At 37.5% G+C, this 25,426-nt stretch overlaps 3 protein-coding genes across 5 annotated transcripts in view; 2 read left to right on the top strand and 1 right to left on the bottom strand.

Moving 5' to 3' along the window:
• The window catches only part of rock1 (Rho-associated, coiled-coil containing protein kinase 1), a 34,688-nt gene extending 24,906 nt beyond the window's left edge, over positions 1–9,782 (top strand). The window contains exons 22-34 of one of the 2 annotated variants that reach the window (XM_044134343.1): positions 468–537; positions 616–719; positions 806–971; positions 1,074–1,167; positions 1,726–1,814; positions 1,902–2,093; positions 2,186–2,351; positions 5,232–5,302; positions 5,393–5,481; positions 5,616–5,694; positions 5,785–6,046; positions 7,322–7,529; positions 7,778–9,782. In XM_044134343.1, coding sequence (XP_043990278.1) covers positions 468–537; positions 616–719; positions 806–971; positions 1,074–1,167; positions 1,726–1,814; positions 1,902–2,093; positions 2,186–2,351; positions 5,232–5,302; positions 5,393–5,481; positions 5,616–5,694; positions 5,785–6,046; positions 7,322–7,529; positions 7,778–7,829 — 1,642 coding nt within the window. In that variant the 3' untranslated portion in view covers positions 7,830–9,782. The remainder of the gene's footprint in view (positions 1–467; positions 538–615; positions 720–805; positions 972–1,073; positions 1,168–1,725; positions 1,815–1,901; positions 2,094–2,185; positions 2,352–5,231; positions 5,303–5,392; positions 5,482–5,615; positions 5,695–5,784; positions 6,047–7,321; positions 7,530–7,777) is intronic. The other variant, XM_044134344.1, reaches the window with a different exon arrangement.
• A 986-nt stretch (positions 9,783–10,768) lies between these two features.
• usp14 (ubiquitin specific peptidase 14 (tRNA-guanine transglycosylase)) lies at positions 10,769–17,913 on the top strand. Its single transcript, XM_044134239.1, has 16 exons — positions 10,769–10,983; positions 11,827–11,972; positions 12,363–12,395; positions 12,930–13,034; positions 13,122–13,225; positions 13,347–13,405; positions 13,513–13,643; positions 13,740–13,820; positions 13,975–14,057; positions 14,228–14,342; positions 15,296–15,361; positions 15,457–15,549; positions 15,645–15,773; positions 15,876–15,936; positions 16,077–16,184; positions 17,061–17,913. The coding sequence occupies exons 1-16, from the start codon at positions 10,968–10,970 to the stop codon at positions 17,204–17,206; spliced, it is 1,476 nt and encodes a 491-aa protein (XP_043990174.1). The 5' UTR covers positions 10,769–10,967; the 3' UTR covers positions 17,207–17,913.
• Positions 17,914–17,947: 34 nt separating this feature from the next.
• Positions 17,948–25,201, bottom strand: thoc1 (THO complex 1). Of its 2 annotated transcripts, none has more exons than XM_044134238.1 (21): positions 25,073–25,201; positions 24,797–24,870; positions 24,422–24,482; positions 24,264–24,333; positions 23,850–23,968; positions 23,714–23,762; positions 23,534–23,629; positions 23,353–23,435; positions 23,195–23,265; positions 22,985–23,093; positions 22,442–22,576; positions 22,247–22,347; positions 22,070–22,136; positions 20,584–20,634; positions 20,424–20,494; positions 20,173–20,268; positions 19,724–19,789; positions 19,348–19,431; positions 19,097–19,244; positions 18,914–18,998; positions 17,948–18,335 (listed from the first exon to the last, which is right to left on the bottom strand). In XM_044134238.1, exons 1-21 carry the CDS (start codon positions 25,118–25,120, stop codon positions 18,058–18,060), a joined length of 1,962 nt encoding a protein of 653 aa, XP_043990173.1. In that variant the 5' UTR covers positions 25,121–25,201; the 3' UTR covers positions 17,948–18,057. The 2 variants fall into 2 exon arrangements, with proteins under 2 accessions (XP_043990173.1, XP_043990172.1); XM_044134237.1 differs by having other exon boundaries at positions 23,195–23,268; positions 25,073–25,195.
• Positions 25,202–25,426: the final 225 nt, after the last annotated feature.

Here is a 25,426-nt window from a genome sequence, read left to right as displayed (position 1 = left end):
TTTTAGAGACATGTCTTGTTAAAAGGTAGATTGAGTAGAATAATTATTTGGGGAATGGGTTACTCATCCATGTTGGCACTTTTTTTTACTGCGAAACAAGCTGGCAGCAGGTCCACAAGGGATTTCTTATTTCCTAACAGTGCAACACGGGTCAGTAATTCTCTTAGGAAGTTAACGTGTAAATTGCTTTCCAATTGGCTGTTATTTTCAAAGGAGTGCTATTATTCCAGCTTAGAACATGAGCAGGCCAAAGCTGATTGGAGATGATGTTTACCCAACAGGATTAGACTTTACTGCAGCTCCGGCTCCTTCCACTAATCCTCTAGCCCTGTTCTACTAAATAAGATGATTTTAGATTCTTGGTATTTTTTTATTTTTTGGCGGGAGGCTTGGGAGAAGGAACTTAATGACTACATTTGTGATTTAAATAAATGAACACATGACTTATTTGGGAGTTGTTTTGACAGACAGTACAGAGGCAACGAAGGACAGATGAGGGAACTTCAGGACCAGCTTGAAGCCGAACAGTATTTTTCTGTAAGTGAAAGTCCCACAGTCCAGATTTCTCTTCCATTTTCCTAATGCAGACTCATCACACGTTTCCTCCTCTTGCAGACACTTTACAAAACTCAGGTTAGGGAGCTGAAAGAGGAAATAGAGGATCGGAACCGGCAGGTACAAGACGCTCAGAAGAAGATGCATGATTTGATAAGTGAAAGGTACGTGGTGACCTCCTGTTGATGTCTGTTGCCGCTTTGAGAATCTGCGTCTGAGGGCTTTTATTTATTTATCTTCTGTGGTGCAGAGACTCACTGTCTGCTCAGCTGGATCTGACGGTGACCAAGGCTGAGTCTGAGCAGCTCGCTCGGGCTCTGCAGGAAGAGCAGTACTTTGAACTCAGCCAGGAGAGCAAGAAAGCAACGGCTCGGCATAAGCAGGAGATCGGTGAACGAGAGGCCACTATTGCACAGGTGAGCTTAACCTGAAATACTTCCGTTACAAGCTTTACTTCTGTGGCTTTAACTTTAGTAACCCGGCGTGATCAAAATGATTGTTTTCAAAATTGCGTGCAGCTTGAGGAATCCAATAAAACTTTGACCAAAGACGTGGACCACCTCAGCAAAAACAATACGGAGTTGAGCGAGAAGCTTCGTCTTCAGGAGGAAGGTACTGTCTTCTGCTGAATCTGTCCTTGTTGCTTTGTGATGATGTCATCATGCTGTGGACCATTCACAGTCTAGAAAAGGATGGAATTTTACTGCTATTGTGTTGATAAAGGCTATGATAAAAATAAACATCTTTTTAGGTAACTATAGTTGTGACATTCATAGTGTCACCGACACATATATTATTCTTGAAAAACAATTCCCCTTTGAAATAGCCTCTTCATGATGCCACTTACTTCAAAACAGTATGGATTTTATCTTTAAGCTGCACAGAGTAAATCCATTTAATCATATTTTTGAAATTATTGACATTTATTGAAGCTCTAGTGGAACAGAGGAGAAAATAGAAAAACATTTCCAGTCAGATTGTTTATTTACCATAAATAATTGAAATTGATCATGACAACAATAAATAAAAAACACTTTTTTTTTTTTACAGTTAATGATAAACGACTTCCAACTTTCTACTACAGGCATCTATGGAAATTTTAAATTGTAGGAGTTTTGAATTTTTGAGGAGCCCTTTTATTGTTAACACGGACCACATTTTATCCCCTAGAATACTTCTCCCAGAAGGAAGAGATCATGGCTTCAGTCAAAGCCAACTATGAGAAGGTGCTCCAAACTGAGCGCACATTGAAGACTCAGGTATAGATGAGATTCTGAGGATATATCTGCAGATATAATGTTCTGAGTAATAGCGGAGCGACTGACTGTTGGTATCTTGTCTTTTAGGCTGTGAACAAGCTGGCTGAGATCATGAATCGTAAAGACATGAAGCTCGACCAGAAGAAGAAAGGTAGCACCGCAGAACTGCGCAAGAAGGAGAAAGAGAACCGCAAGCTTCAGCAGGAGCTCAATCAGGAGAAAGAGAAGTTTAACCAAATGGCCATCAAGTGCCAGAAGGAGGTCAACGAGATGCAGGCGGTGGGTTATGGTCCCAAATAACTAAAACAGAGATGGAGTATTGCTTGTGTAATTTGATTTTAATACAGAATTCTCGACCTTGCCGTCTTCAGCAACTCGCAGAAGAATGCACATATCGCAACGAGCTGCAGATGCAACTGGCCAGCAAGGATAGCGACATCGAGCAGCTGCGCGAGAAGCTGAACGACTTGCAGCAGCGTGTGGAGAATTCCAGCGTCACCAGCCTGCAGACGGATGAAACAGACGGTAACACTGCAGGTAGGTGGATGGCAATGGTGCAACTCATAAAAAACAAATTAGATTTTTTTTTATCAAATTAGATATCTTCTTATCCTTTTGCTATCCGTTAGTGAACATTTATCAGTTTTAACTTTTTCAATAACATTCCTGGTTAAATATTATCTTGACATACATCCAGTATATCTTGTTTGCAAACAGTGACTGTGCAAAAGATTTACGATTTTTGCCTATAATAACATTTTTGTTTGGAGCAGGTACCTAAGCTGGAGATGTGTATTTTATGGCCAATTTCTGATCCTCGGTTTCTGTAACGTTTTGATCCGCCAGTACTGAGTTTAACTGAATAAATTTTGATAATAGCTGTAGAGAAATATTAGAGCAGAATTAAATTTTTTACTACCTTTTATTCTATTGCTTTTTTATAATGACATCTAAAGTTGGGTGCCTTTTTTCAATTTAGGAGAAAAAATGTTTACCATATCCATGTTTTTGGTATAATAATACTTAAATAATCTGATAACATTTTTTTTCACTCTGTCCTTCTTTTTTGTTAAACATAAAATGTAACTTAGCATAAACATTAGTAGAATTGGTGTGTCCATCGCTTTGAAATCAAGCTCAGTTTAATATATGTTCAGATTAACAAATATTGATCCTTCTCTATCATTTCCTGTGGTTGGCATCCAGTTTGATGAATTTTGGCGCCCTCACCTGGCTCATTTCAGAACTTTCTTGCCCATTCATCACAAAAAGTAACACCAGCTGATTCGATTGATAGATATACCAAAATTTGTGTAGCAATCCCTGCAAGGTTTTATACTTGGAGGAATGTTTTACTCTCATATTAAACTATAATATGTCTTGGTCTACGCTGAGCAGAGATATGAAGGATATAACAGAGCAACTTTGCTATATTCCATTCAGCCTTTCTGTTACCTTCTGAAAGTCTTGCTCTCTCACAGTGTTATTAGTAGAACATGATTTAACTATCTTCTTACATCTCATTGCTACTTCATTCAAAAAAATTTGAGTCCTTTCTACTTACTAACAGCTGCTATGACCTGGTTTCCTTAGAACCGATGTGTTCACTGATCAGAAAAAGAATGGGAAATAAGCTCCTGTGGTTACTGATTAATTTTAAAATCTTTTTCCAAATCTCTTCATGAGCATTAAACTGTTTGCATAGCTCTGTACTTGTATACAATTGTATGTAGTTAAAACACTTTCTCTTATTTCCCTTTTTGTCCAGTTGGTTCTCCTTGCTCTTATCTCTGTAACTTCTATTCCTTTTCCTCTGTGAGTAACTCGGTGGATGAACCCTTGTTGCTCGTCATGTGCTGCACCTGTTGTGTGTTGGTTTTGTTTAGTTTTTTTTCTCCTGATTTATCCAAATATTCTTCTGCCTGAGCTGCTGTATCTGTTGAAATATTACACTTTAGAGAAAAGACAATGAAGTAAATTATCTTTGAAAATCATTGAAACGAAAAAGTGATACTGCCAGTAAAACCACAGGGTTACTTTGAGTGGTAGCGTGGAAAGCTTATCATGCGTCACATTTGGGACTTTTTTTCTTCACACTAATAACCTGCTTTTATTTAAGTGTGTTTTTCAACTTATTACACTCTAGTTGTGTCTTTGTCAGCATGCTCACCAGAGGTGATGCTCACGATGCCACATAGACTGCCCTCACTCCGCTACGTTTTCTAGACCAGGCCGTTTGAGTTCACTGACGCCATGATGGCTGTGGTTTTTGTTTTTCAGCCGCATGCACCGCCCTCCTTTGTAGTTTTAACACAAGAAAATGTAGAAATGTAACCTACGCTACATTTGTTTGTGTCTGTGAAAAGACTGGATGATTTACAAAAAACTAAAAACTCAAACAATTTACCAAAATGTGCCTGCAGGGTTGATTTTAACATATTCTAAGCAGGGTTCCTATGCAGTCTGGAGAAGTTTAGAGTTTGATTTCAGTATTTTCCAGGTCCGTAAAAGTTTGAAAAAAAAAAAAAAAAGAAACATGGTGTACAGAACAAAAATTGTAATTCCAGATTTTTTTCCCTATCCCATTGTCTAAATGTTTCTTTCCTTCTGTCCTTTGCTTCTTGGCATCTTTCTATCCTAGGACATTTTTTCTGCTCTTCTTCCCAACCTTATGTTCTTACTTATTTTTTTGTGTCCCTTTCTTCTTGTCTTTTCCATTTTCATTAATTTGTTCTTTTGTCATTTCCTTTCTTTACTTCCTCAACTGCTAGATTGCCTCATTATGTCTTTCATATTGTCTGTCTATCCTTCTCCTGCCTGCTCTCCTTGTTTCTATCTCCATTTCTTTCCTGTGTTCTGCCATCTTTTTCTTTTTTGTTACTTCCTTTCTTTCTTTCATTATTCCTTCCTTTCTTCCTTCCTTCTCTGACCTTCTTGTTCCCCTTCTTTTCTTGTGTCCCACATCCCTGTCTTCCTTATCTTTTTGTCTTTTCCAACGTGTTCCTGATTATTCTTTTTGTCTGACCTTCCTTCCAGTTTGGAATTTTTGCAGGTCACATCTTTTTAAGCTTGCCTTTTGTATTTTACATATAAAAATGAACATAAAGGACTAATAAGTAATCTTGCAGGAACCCTGTCTAAATAAAATATTCCACAAACTTGCTGTTAAAAACTGCTAACTCTGTTTAATTTCCTCCTGCATGGGATATTTACAGTTCTGTCACTGGCTTCAGTGCCGTCTCCTTAAACCTTGTTATATATATATATTATTTTTTTATTTTTTTTTACAGCAGCCTTATAGTACGGCCTTGGAGTTTTGTTTTGCCCCAGTTGATTTCTGATTGCTGCATGGCCTTCTCCCAGTGTGCTTCACGAACCACATAGATGCTAATTGTTTGCATGTGGATTTCTTTTCAGAATCCAGACTGGAGGGTTGGTTGTCCATTCCTAATCGTGGTAATATTAAGCGATATGGATGGAAAAAACAGGTACTCTTGCTCTTTTTCAAATCTGACTCAACTTCCAACTTTTTGACTGTTAAGCGAAAGTTCCACTTACTGTGTTCTGGATAATTGCAGTATGTTGTGGTGAGCAGTAAGAAGATTCTGTTCTACAATGATGAGCAAGATAAAGAACAGTCTAACCCCTCCATGTTACTTGATATAGAGTGAGTACTCATTTGTTCCTATTATTTAAATTTTGCATGGTATTCCGTCTACACAAAAAAATAAACTGAAACTAGTTAATCATGTATTGTATTGTTGTCGGTTCTAATTTCTGTAATTTTTTTTTCTTTCCTAGCAAACTGTTTCATGTGAGACCAGTCACTCAAGGAGATGTGTACCGAGCCGAAACGGAAGAGATTCCTCGGATATTCCAGGTTGGTTGCTTGCGACCAAGATGGCAGCCGTTACTCTTCATCCTGCCACGTTTCCATTAGGCTCAGATTTTTGTATGCTTGTTTTTTCAGATTCTGTACGCTAACGAGGGAGAGTGCAGGAAGGAAGCGGACTTGGAGCCGGTCCCTCAGGGCGAAAAGACCAACTGTCTCGCACACAAGGGTCACGAGTTCATCCCCACACTATATCACTTCCCCTCCAACTGTGAGGCCTGTGCCAAGCCCCTGTGGCACGTGTTCAAGCCTCCTCCGGCTCTGGAGTGCCGCCGCTGCCATGTGAAGTGCCACAAGGATCACCTCGACAAAAAGGAGGACGTCATTGCTCCTTGCAAAGGTGAAGTCCCGCCTTTTGGACGCTGAGCCCAAAAAAGTCTAGAATTTGCTGAACATAACCAGACCTTTCCATTCTGATGCAGTTAAAACCTTGAGTAAAACAATGCTTACACCATAGGATGGTATTTACATGTTAAACGCTGTTATTTAAAACTAGAACACAACCTACTATATCCATGGAAACAATATAAGATATTGGGTATCAACGTTATAATAACATTATAATATGTATTGTTATTTAGAAGTTTTATTCAAAGACTAAAGCAAATGTAAAGAATAAACACCTGCTACAACCAGTGGTACAGGGTTCCTGCATTGTCTGGAAAACAAATTAAAAAATTTTAAAAATGTATTGATCCCAAAAGGAAATTAAATAGTAAAACTTTATAAATCGTGACCCTATTTCTCCTATAGTCACTGGACAATAACTTTTTTTTTTTTAGTGTCAAATTCTTCTTCTTTTTTTTTTCCAGCTTCATAAAAAAAAATTAAGACTCATGTTTTGACTGATCTTAAAGCATCTCTAGGAGAAAAAAAGTTGGGGAGGAATTGTTTGTTGTTGCACACCTGCTTTTAGTTGTAAAATCCAAATGACAAAAAAACACTGAGGTAGAAATATTGAGAATGAAATTTCTAAATTGAGATTGAAGTGGGACCATTTAATCAAATGGTTAAAAAAGAGAAGCTGTGACAGCCGTGCCTTGTGCAAGTCAGCTACCCAAGCCATGTGTTGTGTAAATCAGTGGTCCCCAACCACCGGGCCGCGGACCGGTACCGGTCCGTGGACCAATTGGTACCGGGCCGCGCAAGAAATAATTAAATATGTCCGTTCTATGTATTGAGTATGGAGGAGCTTTTATTTTGAAAATCGTACACCGGATGCCGAGGTTTGAGTCATGCGCTAGCTCACAACGCGCGCACCCCCCCCCCTTCGATCTTCACAACGCACGCACGAACCCCCCCCCCCCTCCCCCCCCGGTCCGCAGGAATTTACGAAGGCTTGGCCCGGTCCGCTGTACTAAAAAGGTTGGGGACCACTGGTGTAAATTACTTTTTACTTTAGAATAATATTTGATTACAAATAAATTCTTTGTTTTTGTACATGAACAACTTTTGGTCGCACTGAAAAAAAAAAACCCTGAAGCTTCACCTATAGTGGTATCATGGTTTAAATATAACTTATTTCTGTTAAACATGTTGCTTCAACCTTCACATTGGAGAGCCCAATTGCCTGGTTTGAGTGTTAATCTGCAGTCTGTTCTGTTATCTCTAACAGTGAACTACGACGTGACCTCTGCCCGGGACATGCTGTTACTGGCTGTGACCCAAGAGGAGCAAAAGAAATGGATTGGCCACCTTGGAAAGAAGATTCCTAAGACCCCCCCATCAACATTTTCTAGAGTCTCGCCTCGTAGCATGTCCACTCGCTCTGGACCCAACCAGTCCTTCCGCAAAAATCCCAAAAGCAATACGGCAAAGCTGAGGTAACTTTACTGTGCAACTGTTGTTCAGGGTTTTAAATTGTTCTTGTTTATCACACCTCTTGCACATAATTTTACAGCTTCAATGTTGCAATAACTTTAAGTCTCTACGTAGCATTTTTCTTGGGGGTGGGGGGGCAGTAAGTGAGGATATGCTGTAGTCATAAAGTTGATTTTTTTCAGCCCCAGCTTGAAGGCTGAGATGTGGTAAAGTCAGTCACATGACCTGCTGTTTGTTTCCTGTGTTGTAGCAGAGCGCAGTCCAGCCTCCAAGCAGCAGACACAACATCAAGCACTTGTTGACAGGAACTTCTTCAGAAAGTCTTGATGTTGTATTTTAGATGTTTCCTTCTGACCTTCCAATCTTTTTTATTTATTAATTGCGCTCCTGGGTCATTTTTTTTAAAAAACATGAGATTTCCTGGTTGTTGGGTTTTTTTCCCTTCCTCCTGGGATCTGTGCAGTTTGACACTTCGGATTTGTTTTTTCTAATTGACATCAAGGTGGTTTGGGATTCGTGAACTAACTATATACTTTGCAACTCTCATTAGAATTGTCCGTATCAGATTTTTTTTCTGTCAAGCATGAGCCAGATTTGAGTTGGTAACAGTTGCATTATCTGTTCGACTGAACACTAACAAATGTAAAGATAAATAGTTTTTTTACTGGTGTTTCTTCTGTCTTTCAGCTAACCATCTGAACCATTGGGACTTTTTCTGGACTCTAAAACTTTCCCTCTTTTCTCAACAAAAACGGGAAAAAAAGGCTGTAGTATATTAAAAATGTATTGAAAACTCAAAATTGCAGAACAGAAGCCGCTGGAAAACTGCAGTTCACGTCACACGGCGCGCCATCATGGACTTTAAAAGGCGGAATCGACTCCATCTGCTTTCCCCCCTCCTCCTTCTCTTAAAGAAGTGTCATCAAACTCAACGAACTCACAGTTTTACATTGCAGCCAGAAGATGGCGCACTTGTGTTGAACTAAGAACGGACAACAGAAACGGAAGCACTCACTCTGGCATTCTCTGCTTCAAGTTTTGTGGCAAATATTAATGGAACCTGGAAAGGGGGGAGTGTATGGACACCTGCAAGTGTGTTTTCATTTTATGGTACTGTTATACAGGGAATATAGATCTGCAGTAAAACGTTGGACCTCAGGGGTGGAAAGTAGATATATCTGTGTAGTCATTTCTTTCCCCACCTGATGGATATTTCAGCTAAATGCAACAGTTGTTTCCAACTTTAAAAAAAATTGACACGATGCCTTCACCTAACTATTGTTGTTGGCCTTTTTGCCTTTTTGTTCTTATCACTTTGCAACTCAGTTATCAGGTTTGGAGCAGCGTTTTTTCGTGGGGGACATGAGTATTAGATGTTTTGAGTATTGAGAACAGAGCATGCAAGATCATCATTTAAATCTATGCATTATTTTTATTATAATTATTTTTATTGCTCCAAGCCATAAGGAGAACTCGGCTGTATTGGCATATAGGAGTCAAAACTTAACGGATTTTGTTTTTTGTTTATTTGGTACATTGTCTCTGTAATATTTTTTTTCTTTTTGTAATGTATTGCCTTATACTGGTTGATAGAGAAATGGCTCAAAAGGAAAACATTAAGTTAACAAATGTAAAACTGCACTGTTTGACTTGAGTGTAAATTATTTGTAGAAGACTAAACAGGTGTAGCATTTGGCCCACCTTGTGCCTTAACGTTTGGATATTGATTTTACTGCCATATCAGTTTTTTTTGTTTGTTTGTTTTGTTTTTGTTGCAACATAAGACAAATCTTAACTCTTCCATTGTCGTTTTTTTTTTTTTTTTAAAGAATTTGCAGCCGGTTTGGTTTTTATCAGAACATTCTTTGTCTGGTTATGAATATTAAATATATATAAATACATTAAAATACCTCTTTATGGACACAAAGCTTCCAAACTTGGTTTATGTCATATTAGAAGTTTCACAAAGAGTTTACGCAAAACTAGTCTGTGTGAATGATTGACATAATAACAAAGACAAGTTGTATCGCCTGTGTTAAGTTCAATTATTGCAAATCCCCCTATAGAGTGTACATAAAGAAAGACAAAAGGATTATGGAATACCTTCACAGTCTTTCCTTTGTAAGATTTTTATTTTCGTTTCAGTAAAAAAAGAAAAAGCACTGGAAATATGATCTCTTGTGTTGGATAATTTGCATGGGTAATTTGCATTGGACCCCGCACTGATGGATATGTCAATAAACATATCTTTATCATGTTTGTTTACTTTATTTCTCAATTTATATCTGAGCATTTGAAGGGATGTTTGAAACAATCACAACACTTGAGTCCCTGAATGAGAGGTTTGTCCCTTGGTCTTTTGCTTTACTGTTATCTGTTCCTGTAAGTTTTTGATTTAATAATTGAAAATTGGTGTAAGCAATTCTGAAGTGGATGAGTAAAGCCAAATCTATTTGGCTCTATCAGAATAAATATTTGGCACACAATTATACATGTCAAGTATGTATGTTAACTTTAATGGTCTAATTGTCTTAAAATACCTATTTCAGTATTAGTAAAACTCAATAAAGTTTGTTAAATCTAGAGTCCTTAGGTCTTGGGGAAGACTGATGTGACTCGTAGTCATTAAACTTTTTCACATGAAAGGTAATTTGGTTTTCAATTTCAGCTATTTATATAGAAACATTTTGATTCACTTTATCGGAAAAAATAAATAAATCCAGTCCATTTTCAGTCATACTAAACTAAGCAAATAAGTAATGCTATAGATGAGCTACTAAAGATAATCATGGAAAAGCTTCTTAAGAGTAGCGGCACCTCCAGAGATTCTTCATAGGGGAAACCAGGCCAGTAAAACGTACAAGTGTGTGTACTAGTATTTATTCATAGAGTTTTACATTTAGGGGTGACCCACAAATGTCTGGTTATGCTTGTTGCTTGTGCATCTTAACTTTCAAATGACATGCTGTCTAGTCAGCGTCATTACCACAGTTTGTGGCTTGCTTTCCTTGTAGAAGCTGCTAGTGCCTGACAATTTTCAGTAGTGTCTGACATATTTTGATTAATTAAATGTACGGCTTTTATTAACGACACCGGATAATGTTAATTCACTGTCTGAATTTCATAGCTGAAATTATATTTTTCAATTATGTTCTAGTTTATTGATTGGCCCCAGTATTACGTTTTCTGATGTTGCAATTGGATCTTCACCAAATAAATTTTTGCTCAATACATGAATGAGCTCAGACAAGCGGAGAGGTATCCAGCAGGATGGCTAACATGTTGTCGAGCGCATCGATAAGTTCCCAGCGTGTTGTTGCAGCGTCATCCTGTTTGAATGAAGTTCAGACTGAGAACTAGCCAACTCTTCATTCGCGCTCCAGCAGACTGACACGGGAAAAACAATATCAGATACTCCAAGAAAACAAAGACTGCCAACCATGCCGGTGTTTACAGGTATGATGTAAAACAAGCGCAGCGTATTTGTTGTTATTGCCATTAAAATTACAACGAAAGCGCGAATCCTTACACGTGTTTTAGTGAAGCATCGTAAATACGTTAGCTTAGCCGTGTAGCATGATATGCAGTTAGCATGCTAACAGTTCTAGGAAGACCGTCTATATTTTCAGAAAGCTGTAACAGTTATTCCTGGAAACAATGTTGCGAAAGAAATATGCGTACACATTTGGCTGGCTATATTGTGTTTTAGAAGTATATATGTTCAACTTTACAATGTGTTTTGCATTCCCGGCTATGCTAACTAGCACTTTCAAGTAAACCAAACAAGCTAGTCTAGTTTGGCAACACTAAAGTTGGTGTGTTTACCTGGTTATCTACAACCACCAATAAGTAAAACACATTTAAAACGTTTTAGCAAGTTGAAGGTTAATTTGTTTTACATTATCATCTTCATAGACCGGACGTGTTTCTTTAAAATGCCAACTGCGGTAGCATTTTCAGCAAAGTTAGCCCATTTATGGCTAACTTCATTACAGCTGCTTGTTTACCATGAACTGTTTATTACTGGGCATGGTTTTACTATTTTTAAACCGGTAATATTTCAAAAGTCAGTCAAGTGATTTATCACAACAAAATTGTTTTAGTGGACAACAATATAATGGTTAGCTTCTCCCTTTGTGGATGAAACCAACTCAGAAGGACTGCCCGGTTAGCTGCCTGATTCCTTGAAGCACAAGATGCGGTGTCACACATACAGAACCCATTCTAGATACACTACTTTGTCCCCACTACTAACACGTAACTCAAACATACGATGTAATTTGTTTTATCCGCTTTCAGTCAATGTGAAATGGGGCAAAGAGAAGTTTGATGCAGTAGAGCTCAACACCGAGGAGCCACCCATGGTCTTCAAGGCTCAACTCTTCGCCCTGACAGGAGTTCAGCCTGACAGACAGAAAGTCATGGTGAAGGGAGGCACCCTGAAGGTAACAAGAAAACACACTGCTACAGGTTACGCTTTAGGGATAAGGTTTCTTCTGATGGACGATTTTCAACATGTTTATTCAAAATTACATCCACTGATTCTAGATTGCTTTAAAAAGCTTATGAGACAGTTTTCATTATTACTGTTGTTTTATTTATTTAGTTTACAGATTTCTTAAAAAATATACACTGAGAATAAGATCACATCACATGTTAAGATTATCTACCGTTGCATCTTTAATGATCACAATCATGGTCAGTGTGTGTTTGCTTTAAAATGGCAAAAACAGATGTAACAGTATTTATGAACTCATAACATTTGGAGCTTCCTGAAGCTTTGATTAAATATGTCTTCTGTATCTCAGTTAATTAATGTTTTCTCTCAATTCTAGGATGACGAGTGGGGAAACATTAAACTGAAAAATGTGAGTATTTATCTTATCTATCTACATAGAAGTATGTTTTTTTTGGGGGGGAGGTGGAGTTGCATCTAAATGAGACATATCGGTCCATGTCATAGGCAATAAAATACACAAAAAACAAGATAAAAAAGCAGTGCATGTCAACATTGTGTTTCATTGAAATGCATATGTTATGAGAGCTACACAAAGTTGTTTCCAGAATCCTCAACAATAGTTTGTTGTATTGTTATTGTAGTCAAAATTGTAACATTGATAATAAAATACACTTCAAAAATCAGGTTGGTCTTGTCCCTGGTGGCAGTTTTGAAAAAAATCTAAATTTCTTCATAAAAACACATCTGAAGTTTTTAAAATCCTGGATTCACACCAATTACAGGCTTTAGAGGTCTTTATTTGCAATTTATCCTCACAATAGATTACATTTTATATCATAATATTTTCACATTAATAAACACTATTATAAATGCCCACTTCCTCCCAGCCTACAGCAGAACATTCACACTCACTGAACTTGCATGTGTATCTGTGTTTTCCTAGGGAATGACTCTGCTGATGATGGGCTCCGCAGAAGCCCTGCCTGAGGAGCCGGCGGTTCGGCCCATGTTTGTAGAGGATATGACTGAGGAGCAGCTGGCTTCAGCGGTCAGCGGATTTCACAAATTAATAGTTCCTTACAAACAGACAAACCACCCAAAAACTGATGTCAGTGTTGGTGACTTTTCTGTTCAGATGGAGCTTCCTTGTGGGCTGACAAACTTGGGTAACACCTGCTACATGAACGCCACAGTGCAGTGTCTACGCTCGGTGCCAGAGCTCAAAGCGGCTCTCAGGAGGTATTTAATTTAGACGGATACATCGCAGAATTAATATTTCCAAGCGCTTAATGTATAGTGTTGAATAATTAGTTAGTTTATTTTTTGCTTACATGTCAATATTCTCTTTTACTCTTTCTAGGTATTCGGGTGCCCTGCGATCTTCAGGAGCAAATGCTCCAGCCCAATACATCACAGCAGGTTTGTAGCAATTTTATTTGCTCAATGCGCCATTTCAATTTCTCTGACTACTGCAAACTTTTTTTTTTTTTTTTTTTTAAATATGTCTTGAATTTTTTCAACTTCAGCCATGCGTGATTTATATGAGACTATGGACAAAACCTCGTCCAGCCTTCCTCCCATAATCCTGCTGCAGTTTCTCCACATGGCCTTTCCACAGTTTGCTGAGAAGGGAGACCAAGGACAGTACTTGCAACAGGTCAGAATCTGCTGAGTTCATGTCATTGTTGCATACAGTTGCCCAAGATTGCGTCTGTTTGTATATTTTTTATTATTTATTATTTTATTTTTCTAGGATGCCAATGAGTGCTGGCTCCAGATGATGAGGGTACTTCAGCAGAAGTTGGAACCACTGGAGCCGGTGACTTCCATGGAGGTAAACCTTTCTTTAATTTGGTGAAATGGAGGCAGAGCAATTAATAATATTAATCTTTCTTATGATTTGATTTCTTTACATGTGCTTCAATTGTGTTTTGTGGACTCTGCTATGCACATCAAAATGTGTCTGTCTGTTTGCTTTCCCTGCTTAGACTGAGTCAGCAGGTGGAGCTGCCTCCGAGTCTACAAAGAAGAACTTTATTGACCAGTATTTTGGTGTAGAATTTGAAACTTCGTATCCTTTCAGCATGTCTGAAACTACACTTGCTCTTTGTTGAGAAAACTGTAACCTGATAAATTCTGGTCTCAAGAGTATATTGTTTCCTTCCTGATTGTAGTTTTTTGATTGAAGTGAAACATAGAAATAAAGAATGTACTGGAGATTGACTTAACTCTTTAGTTCAGCATGAAATGCACAGAATCTGAGGAAGAAGAGCCGATCAAGGGCAAAGAAAGCCAGCTCCAGCTCAGCTGCTTTATTAACCAAGAAGTCAAATACCTTGCAACAGGACTGCGACTGGTACGTACTATTTAATTTCACTCCTTAAAATCCAACGGGGATTTTTCAGACAAAGAAGACCTGCCAGGGTTCAATTAGAAAATTATTTAGACTAATTTTTAATGTTTACCATCAAAACTCAGATTCTCTGAAGATCACAATCATTAATAAATGTTCACTGTTTGAAAAGTATGTGCCGGTTTGGGCTGCAACAAGTAATTGTGATGAATCAATTGGTAGAATAATTGTCAACTACTTTAGTAATTGATTAGTTGTTAAATGGAGTACAATATCAAAATAGAAAAGAGGAATAATTACTGCACAAAAAAATTATACATTTTGCATTTAAGATCTACTAAAGCTTTGTAAATATGTTCCATTTAAAACTCCAGTTGCATAGCTTTAGTTTCACCTGGTTCAAATGTAAAAGATAAAATCTCACATTAAGCACTTTTTTGCTGTCCAATTGCTAACTGGTTAATCTAAAAAATAATGTACAGATTAGCTGCATGCTGTGTTTCTGTTAAATGGAGCAGAAAGCGCTGAGCTTTTCACATGTTGATGTTTGAGGAATTTTTTTTTATTTGCATATGCATCCTTTGCTACAAATGATCAAGTACACACTAAAGGAATGCTGTTATTGCATTTTATGCAAGAGCTTGTTAATTTTCTTATTAAAGAAATTAATTGAATTGTTTGCATATTTTAATGTATGTCTAACATTACATATATGCCATTGTTTTTTTTATCCCAACAAATCAGTTAATCATCATAAAAATTGATAATTATTGGATTGCTAAGATAACTGTTAGCAGCTCTAGTATCTGTACAGTACAAAGTATGCTCTCAAAACTTGAATATTGCATTAATTACTGCATCAGTGCGATGCAACATGAAGTTGATCAGGCTGTGGACCTGCAGAGGACGTAGTCATAGTGATGAAGAGCTGATCCTGTTTCTCTCTTTACTCCCAGAGACTGCAGGAAGAAATCACAAAAATGTCTCCAACTTTGGACAGAAATGCTTTGTATATCAAATCTGTAAGTATGATCTCCTTCTGCCATCTTCTTTTGAAGTTATCCAACTGAAATGGGACATTTCTCTTACAGCTGCTTTTCTTTTGTCCTATCTCTAGTCAAAACTTAGCCGTCTCCCTGCCTATTTAACTGTTCAAATGGTCCGATTTTTCTACAAGGAGAAGGAGTCTGTGAATGCAAAAGTTCTAAAGGTTTGTCCTCATTGTTGTTCTTCATTTGCAACATATCTTGCAGTGATGGCTTAGTTAAATCTAATTATCTGTAAATATTGTTTTTAATTGCAAAGGATGTCAAGTTCCCTCTCATGTTGGACGTATACGAGCTCCTCACTCCGGAGCTACAGGAGAAAATGTTGCCAATCAGGTCAAAGTTTAAAGAAATGGAGGACAAGAAGCTGGAGAAACAACAGCAAAAGGTGACACAAATCTATGTTGATGCTTTTTGTTTTATTAATAAAGAAATAAACTTCTTTTCATCATAAATGCTAACATGTGTGTATATTCCTGATTTCCATTAGGTGTTGAAGAAGCCAGATGTATCAAAGGAAGTAAAATATGAGCCTTTCTCTTTCCCAGATGGTATGTTGAGACGATCTCACATCATCCCATGCACAACTATAGATTTAACTTTTAATATGTTTATTTTTTTTGCAGAGCCCATTTAAATAGCGTAAATTGAATTTAAGGAATTGTGCTTATTTTCTTTTACCTTTCTGTAGACGTTGGTTCCAACAACAGCGGCTACTACAACCTGCAGGCTGTACTGACTCACCAAGGTCGCTCCAGCTCATCAGGCCACTATGTGGGATGGGTCAAGAGGAAAGAAGGTAACCACATCTGTTGGTGATAACCAGAGCCACCCAAGGCTGTAGAAAAACTTTCTTTACAGTGCGTGTTTGTGCTGTCTTCTGATGATTTGGTTAATCATCATGAAAACCAAATTAATAAGAATCACATCCTGTGACTATAAACTGTTATTGAAAGTGTTCAAAACCTCAGTAAATTTTTGATTATTTGGCTCTTTTACAGTTTTCTTTATATTAATATTAATTAACACAAGGTCTGCTTTTCAATATTATTTAATACAAAATATTATGTACCGTACATGACAGTAAAGTTACATCACACAATGTAATTGCTGCAGTAAAGTAGGCTTTATTTTCTTTTGGACTGAATGCAGGGATTTGTCTCTGTCTTGGAGATTTTTTTTTTTTGTCGTCCTTTTGATAACCGTGACAAAAATATTCTAAAAGTTTAAGTCTATACCCATTCCTACTAATTGTGTTAATCACTACGGTTGTAGCCATACATAAAACTCAGGAGGATGGATGAGAACAGACCTTCCACTTAAACTGTTGGAAAATAGTCCCTTTTTTTTGTAAAAATCTGACTTTAGAATCTCAAATTGTTTTTTTTTTTCTTCTGACTTTACAATCCTAGTTTTAATATTAGAGAATTTTGCCTCCAATTATGGCAAACAAATCTCCCAATTTTTCAACATCAGAGAATATAAAATTTTTCTTGCAAATATGTAAAAATGAATTTATACAATAAATCTTGTTCTTTTATCCACAATGCCCTTGACACTCTGTCGTATCATCAGCAAGTTGAAAGTTGAAGATTCACAAATGACCATGTGATGGCGTTGGACAACTAGCTTAAGAATCTATTTGTTTTTTTTCCGTGTGTGTGTCTTTTGACAGACGAGTGGATCAAGTTTGACGATGACAAGGTGAGTGTGGTCTCACCGGAAGACATCCTGCGGCTGTCTGGAGGTGGAGACTGGCATATAGCTTACGTTCTACTGTACGGGCCACGTCGACTGGAAATACTTGAAGAGGAGCAGTAGCTGGAGGGAGGTTTCTAACACCCACATATACAGATTGCCATTTCCGCACACTGTCTGCATAGATGTGCAATAAAACTGGTGTCTTTAAAGATTTGATTTTTTTTTTTTGTTTGTTTTGTTTTGTAACCAACACTTATGCTTGTAAAACAAATTTTGTTAAATATTCATCCATAGTGTGCTTTGAATATGGAGAAAAGAAAGGCAATCTCTGGACTGGGTCCTTTAGATTTTAAAGTCTGGCTCCACAGTTTCATTAAATGTTTTATACACAATGTATATTTTTAAAGCCTTTCAGAAGGTGATCATAAGAGCAAAAATATTTCTTCTTCATTTAACCACCAACCTGTTGTCCTTGACATTCTGGATTGAGTTGTCAGATGCATAACAGAACTCTTGTTCACCTCTTGGGCCTTTGGGTTCAGTCTCAGGTCTTAAGTGCTTGGCTCGCATCATCTCCTGCGATTGTTCTCAAAATGTATTGACAGATGAGGCTCTGTCTGCCAAATATTCATTAATGCCGTTTTCAGGGAAGTGGTTTGGGACAGGTTGGCCTCGTGGGGAACTGTGTGGAGGCTTTTGAACCATGGTTTTTCTCAGTTGGCTTTGGTGACACTGACTTAAGACAATGTATGTAAAATCCAAAAACATCCACTCTCTGTAATAAGTTATTAATTGATTGCTGGTGAAAATAAACCGTTGAACCAAAATACGACCTTGTTTTGTGACCAAGAGAAGCAAATGTCTTGGAAAAGAGTTTTTATTAGATTTCTATAATGGAAAAAGAGGTTCGGACCTTTGGGACATACAAAAAGCACTGCTCCAATGTAATATAGGTGCAGATAAGCAACGTTTCAAGCCTCACTGAGGCGTTCTGCAAGCTGGGAGAACCCTGCCGAGCTGAGAGCCGTTGCCAGGTTCTCCACTGTTGCCTGGGATCCCTCTCGCTCCTGCCAGGCCACCAGCAGCAGCTTGGCCTGAACGTCCACATCTTCACTGTCCGACTCGATTTCCCGCATCTCTGCTGCCTTCATCTCCAGATGAGATGCTAGTGTCTTCCACTGGGACCCTAGTTTGGCTGCAATCTCGTCCATCTGATGGTTTGTTACAGTTTTACTCTGGATGCTCGGACCTTGAAGAGAAATAGAAAAAAATAAATAAACACTGGTGCAAAAGATAAACATCCATGTACACAAATACAGTTATACCAAAGGAAAAATCAGAGACTGTTAACTGAACAGTTTTGGTTTCACACTATGGAAGGACATTTTTTTTTTTATTATAAGAATAAAGTCATATTACTAGAGGATAGTTAATTTAATGAGAGCAAAGCTTCAACAGTCATCAAGATCTGACATGAACAGATGAGTCAGTGGCTCTTCAACAAAAATAACTCTTGCACAATTGTTTCAGATTGTGAAAACTACATAAGATGCTCAACATTCCTCCATTTATTTTTTATTTTTTTGCAGAGAAATTCTGAAAAAACTACTACTTTGTTGTCCTAATATACAACTTTATTCTGGTAATAAAATGGTTTTCTTCACATGATATTACAACTTTATTCCCAAAACGAAAAACCTTTTGCTATTAATACTCCATCCAAGAATTTGTCTGATACTGATATTCTGACTTGAAAAACCTAGAAAAGAATAATAGATTTAACTGAAAATATTGAAAAGATGATGTAGAACTATTGGCCAAACTCACTGTCATTGCTGTCTTTAAGAAGATTGTCTCCATTATCGTCATCATCCTCCTCTCCTGTCTTGATTTCTTCTGAAGGGATATCCTTCTGCATTTTTAGAAGAAAAAAAAACAAAACACTGGTCTTATTTCTTTCCTTCTAAAACTTGTAATTAATTGAGGTTTTGAAAATGTAAAATTCCTCACCGGCAGCTCTTTGGCCAGTTTGCTGACCATGCTGTCTAGGTAGTCTGCCAGACTTTTGAACTTCTGGTTCGTTGGCTGAAAGAAGTGTGGACTCCTCCTGGACAGGAGCCTCAAAGCCCGCCATCCGTAGTTTGGGTTACGCACAACCCTGATAGAATTTGAGTAAGAAAATAAACCCCAAGGAATTTAGCGGCTAGATTTATAATAACCGACTTGTGTTCCCAGTGAAATATGCCACAGTGCCGACTTACTTATATTCCTCCTCCACCATGTTGACTGGATCGGCCTGCTCAATGGCTTCTGCAAAGAACTCGTCCAGTGATGGCATAAACTCTCTGAAATACAAATGTTGAATGCAGTCACCCACAGTATTCATATACTCAGAACATCTCCATGCGACAACCAAGAACTGAAAAGTATTTTGTGTTGGAATTAGATGTGGTGGTAAAGCATCTTCTTCCTCAGTTTTGCCGTTTCCCTACACGGCCCAAATTAGATTTTCTGTTTCTTTCACAAATAGCTTGCAATGTTCATGGATATAAAAACTTTTGCAAGGAACTGAAGACATATCAGATGAAAAGAGTTAAGGTAAAGTAAATATTTTGCTTAGTTCTCTGAATTCCTTACCTGCTTTCAGACTTGCAGGCCTCCATGTTGTCCTGGTTCAAGTTCCACAGTCGAGTCAACTCGTCACTAACCGAGGAATAAAAGAAGGTTTAACATCCTGCTGTAGATTACTAAATAATCAGTTTTTCAGCTCTACAAATGCACAACTTGAAAGCACCAAGCTGTCAGATTGTTTAGAGATGCATTTAAATGTTAGGTGTCTGATTGCACCGCATAATAATATGCTGGTGCAGCAGAAATACCATGGAAGTATGACCTCACAGAGTTCTGATCAACTGCTTTCAGAAAGCTGAATGAATATAAACAATTACAAAGACATCAATACAATTATTACCAACACTCAACTGTAACAGGTCACCACCAACAATTTTTTTTTTAGATCTAAGACTTTGAGAGTGTCTTAGAATGCAGTAAAAATAAATAAATAAATAAAGTGCTTAGTGACGTACTTTCCCATGAAAACCTTGCGCTCTGGCCCTTTTCCAAGGAAGTCCTCTGGAGCTTGTCTTTTCCTGGTGGGTCTTTTAGGTTTGTCATCAGATGTTCTGCTCAAGACAAAAACAGCCAGGACACTTTTTATTTTGACATCCTTGCAAAAGTTCACACGCCCAACTCCTTTGTTGCAACAGATCAATCATTGCATGGAAACAAAATAAAGCTAATATTGGCCGAGGACACTTGGCGACATTTCTCTCTATACCTTTCTTTCACAAAGCTCGGACAGCCCTCGTTCTTCCAGGAGTTCCAGTTTTCCTCCGTGTTGAGAATGTGCTGCCAAAGAAGACATTTTAAAAATTCTAGTCTGAATGAAACATTAAGGTTTTTTTTAAATATCTCTGTATTCCTAAAGTGTGGCTTACCTCGACCATGGTGGCGAATTTTTCTCCTTCAGGAGGTGTTTCGCTCAGCAGCTGCAAGAGCAGAACACACGTTAACCAGTCTCTTCCTGCTATGGCTACAGTAGTACTTATAAAAAACAACAACTTCAGTTTAAATTATGTTTCTGTTTAAAAGTTTACAGAGATGACAAAAGAGGCACAAAACTTGATGCTATTGGTCACTAGTTTGAACATTCTCCATAAGAAAAGATATTTTCAAATATTTCACATTTTGCAAAATCAAAGTTTTTGATACCTTTGAGACCTATGACAAATTATTGAAAGGTAAACTTAACTTTAAAACTGATATCTGAAGTACCCAAAACACCTAAGCAAGTTAGATATACCTTTGCCAACTTGATTTTTTAAATTTATTTTTTACATATTCTAGAATTGTGATGTTTGCCTATTCTGTGGCAGCTGAAGGAGGATATCAAGGACTGTCTGACTAAGATGGAACCCTCTGCGTATCGGGAGCCAACTATTCCAAAACAAGGTGATATAACATCGACTGGAGACAGAGCAACCGGTTGGCCACATTAAGACAGTTACAAAATCGGCCTTCTATCACCTGAAGAACATCTCCAGGATTAGAGGACTAATGTCTCAGCCAGATGTAGAGAAACTCATCTATGTGTTTATCTTTAGTCGCATTAATTACTGCAACAGTGTCTTCACAGGTCTGTCCAACAAATCAAACAGCTGCAGCTGATCCAGAATGCTGCTGCTCGTGTTCTTACTAAAACCAGGGAGATGGACCACGTAACAGCAGGTTTAAAGTTCCTACACTGGCTCCCTGTAGCTCAAAGAATAGACTTTAAAATACTGTTAGTTTGCAAATCACTGAATGGTTTAGCACCACAATACATTAAAGATCTGCTGTTGTTGTATCAACCTTCCAGACCTCTCCAGACCTGTTGTATCAACCTTCTGGTCTGCTCTGCATCCCCAGAACCAGAACCAAACAAGGAGAAGCAGCATTCAGCATCTATGCACCACAAATCTGGAACAAATTCCAGAAAACTGTAAAACAGCCGAAACACTGAGTGTCTTTAAATCTCGACTAAAAACCCACCTGTTTAGGATTGTATTTGAAACGTAATCAATTACGAATTTAATGATAGAACTTGACTTAATGTCATGTTTTGATTGTTGATTCTATTTTGCATGACTTTGTGTCTGATATGATGTAAAACTCTTTGAAATGTGCTATACAAATAAAATTTGATTGATTGATTGAGGATTAAACTATTTTTAAGTCCCATGCTATTACAAATAGACTTCCTAACTATCAGCTGCATGTATTCATTGCACTGAACTTCATGTAGTCTAAAATTTAGACCAAACTTCAGGACAAATTCTGAATACATGAGATTTCATTCATTTCAAGCCAGACATATACCAGAATGTCTTAAAAGATATCAAACGGTGCAACTGAAAAAGACATAATACATTAAATGAAACTGACCTGATAAACTAGCTTTGTTGTCTCCTCAATCCATGAACTCTGATCGTCATTCAGAACACAGCTGGAGCTGCAGCAGGACAGAGAAGGAAATAAAACAATAATTCGAACATGGCTCCTGTTTGACGCCCAAAATCTTATTGATTCATACTTTAAAGTGAACACAGAAATGAGCACCACCTTTTGAATTTAACTTGTCCCTTCAGGTACTGGAAGAGGATCAGGTATTGCAGCAGTATATGCCGTCTGAAGTTGCTGTCGCTGAGCTGTAAGTCCATCAGCTGTAAGAAAGAAGGAAAAACAAAAGACATTTCAGGAGAGATTTAAGAGGGAAACTTTTTAAACCAGCAGCATTGGAGGCAGAAAGGTTCTAACCTTCTCACTTGTGAGGAATTTGGCAAAATAAACATGTTCGCCGTCAGAGGCTCTGAGGTCCTCCATCTTCCTTTTAGAGGCCTGCATGTCATCCAGCTTGAAGCTCTTGAATACTGCGAGGGTCTCGTCTGAAAACTGAGCAGAATGACAGCAGAGGAATCAGGGGGCAGGTTGGTCAATTTTCAACCATTTCTTATTTTTAGAGCACTTTTCACACAATCAAATGCAACTCAAAATGCTAAACAGCAGTTCAAGAATCAGGCATACCAACAAATGCTACATAAAAAAATGTAGGAATTAGAAAAGTGGAATAAGTGTCATTAAATGCTGAACTGACGAACGCAGCTGGATGTAAGCAATACACCAGAAACAGATACAAACAGTATGGAAATATTATTCTGGATTTCTAAAAGTCCAGGAACAAATAGAAATTAACCATGAAATAAAAGCAGAGAAATTATACTTGAAATCATATTTTGTTGATTGTAATTCGTAAAATAGTGGATAAACTTGTATTACGTTTCAGCTTTTATGATGCATTACCTTAAGGAATGTCATCCATGAGAATTTGTCGTAGCACTGCAGCGGATTTCTGAAGTAGTCCTGCAACATCCAGAACTTTCTGTATAGGTTGTAATCAATTGGGATAGAACTGAAAAGCAAAAGCAATTTGGTTTTATTACAACTGACCAGACAAGTTTTTTTTTAATTATTAGAAAATGAGCAATCTCACAGAGCAAGCCTTCCACTCACCAGGGCGCAGGTGCGTCATCCTCCCCCATTTCACCTTCCTCCACCTCCATGGTGTCTTCCTTTTCATCTGTCTGCTGTAAACATGGAGGTAGGAAAATTACATTTTTGAAAAAGCAACATAAAATGTTTTGAATCAAGATCAAATGGTAAATCTTCACCTTCTGGCCAAGAGTGCTCTCCTGCTCATTCTTGTTGAACACTGTTATATTGTCCAGATTAAACTGACTCTGTAGATTCAGACCTGGGTAAAAACACAAACAAGGTTGTCATAAGTACATTTGTAAATTTGCAATCATAATGCTGACTATGTGATATGATTACAATATACATGTTTTTTACCAGATTTCTCAGACAGAGGGAAGAGTCGTGCCAGGAAAAGCTGGATTCGCCCACAGAATACAGTATTCTGGGATTTGGACAGCCTCCTTAGAAGATCTACTCAGACAAAAAAAACAAACAAACTGACACCTTGATTCTATTTGGTTTTAGAAATTATTACGAATTAGGTGAGATCTTTACCGTTGCACATTCTCAGCAGATAGTTCTTTCCTGCGGTGTAGAATGAACTCTGTAATGAAAACATAAGCCATCATTACAACTTTAAATTTGGGCTAGACAATTTTTTTTCACCGATCTTGATTTAAAAAAATATTACCGATTTCCAGGTGGAGACATTTTTCTCAACAAAGGAGAATATTTTGTCACACAGATCGAGGGGAAGGCAGTCTAATACATCTCCCAGCAGGACAAATGGGACTGTGGCAGAGCAGATTCCTGCATTGGGAAAGAAGAACGGAAAATTTTAAGTTGCATTAGGAAACTCCCTCAAGTCTTCCCGTTTCATTTTCTGAAATGAGTGAAATGAAATATCTTTTTTAAGATTGTTTTTAGGTATATATAAATAACAGGACAACTTGGGGTACTTAAAGATACATTAAGCTTTTGCAAGAGTAACATATATATTTTTCACCCTCACTTTGTCTGTGACTGCTTGCTGTTTAATGTTTAAGTGTGTTTTTACAAGCATATTCAAAAAGAGTAAAGCATAATTAAGGGAAAAAAGTCATACCCTCAGTAACAGCATCAATACTCAGGTAGATGAGAGACAGATAGTCGTCACAGCTCGTTTTCTGCTCAATCTACAGCACGGGGAAAAAAACAAACATTAAAGGCTTTGGAGATCTACTTAATCCAGTTATTAAATTAAAATAAAAACAAGTCTCTTACAATTTGATCACCGAGAACACCCCGGAGGGCCTGGTCAAGTGTGGTCTTCTTTTCTGTTTCACTGAAATGATAAATATAATGTCTTGTTTTTTTAGTCAACAAAAATGGACATCAACATTTTTAACATCAATCTTACCCAATTCAAGGAGCATACGATACATAACATATATGTGAAATAATTTATTTCAATTTTGTTTCCCAGACCGCTAAAGGCTTAAAAAACCTAAACAACATTTTATGTTTTTCTTCAATACTACAAACATTTAAAACATATACAGTGTTTTAAGTACAGTGGGATAGTAAGTCAAAGGAAAACCTCGTACAACACTCAAATTAACAGATTTAGTTTGAATTTTTAAGCTAGAGAACACTTACTTTCCGGAGATCTGGTTAAACACGGTGATTAGATGTTTGCAGGTTTTACCCGAGAGTGCCTGTCTGGCAGCAGCCTGCAGATACATGAGAGGAACATTGTAAGGTAAAGACAGATCTGAAACAAGCTAACTTTAGCATAGCATCAAATGCTAAGTGCTATTGTAAAATAACATACCCGGAGATCAAAAGCTTAGACTTTTCAAATAGATCGATAAAAATTATTTTAGTGAAATACTTAATGTTTTCACAAGAATGCAACATTGCACTGTTTCTTACCGTAAATTTCTCCTTTACATCGACAAAATTGAATACGGGGGGCGACATCTTTAAGTCGTGACCAGCGGAAGTGGCTAAAAATTAGTTCCGGGTTTTGTTTTTTCACACGAAAAGAGTTGTTTCAGCATTATTTTTCAAAAACTAATATAAAATTTTAGTCTCGTCAGTCATGGTTGTCCTCAAGACTGTTTGCACCGACTGAGTGGCAGCAGTTGTAAGTAGCTTCCCTGATCATTTATTTTTGTGCTGCTTGGACAAAATAATAAATCAATAAAGTAATCTTGAATCTTAAAAACCTAGTTTATGTTTGAATAATACATTTCCAGTTTAAAGATAAACCAACATAACTTCAGC

The sequence above is a fragment of the Gambusia affinis genome, linkage group LG12, assembly GCF_019740435.1.
Source record: "Gambusia affinis linkage group LG12, SWU_Gaff_1.0, whole genome shotgun sequence".
Lineage (NCBI taxonomy): Eukaryota > Metazoa > Chordata > Actinopteri > Cyprinodontiformes > Poeciliidae > Gambusia > Gambusia affinis.
This window is presented reverse-complemented; position numbering and strand designations above follow the sequence as displayed.

Excerpts from the sequence above, each read along its gene's own strand:
- usp14 (XM_044134239.1), top strand. Across the intron at positions 13,035-13,121 it reads AGGAGCAGCTGGCTTCAGCG|ATGGAGCTTCCTTGTGGGCT; the intron begins GTCAGCGGATTT and ends TTTTCTGTTCAG. Across the intron at positions 16,185-17,060 it reads ATGGGTCAAGAGGAAAGAAG|ACGAGTGGATCAAGTTTGAC; the intron begins GTAACCACATCT and ends GTCTTTTGACAG.
- thoc1 (XM_044134237.1), bottom strand. The coding sequence starts at position 25,120 with ATGTCGCCCCCCGTATTCAATTTTGTCGATGTAAAGGAGAAATTTACG. Across the intron at positions 24,871-25,072 it reads ATGTAAAGGAGAAATTTACG|GCTGCTGCCAGACAGGCACT; the intron begins GTAAGAAACAGT and ends ATGTATCTGCAG. Across the intron at positions 19,790-20,172 it reads CGCAAGGTTTTCATGGGAAA|TGACGAGTTGACTCGACTGT; the intron begins GTACGTCACTAA and ends TTCCTCGGTTAG.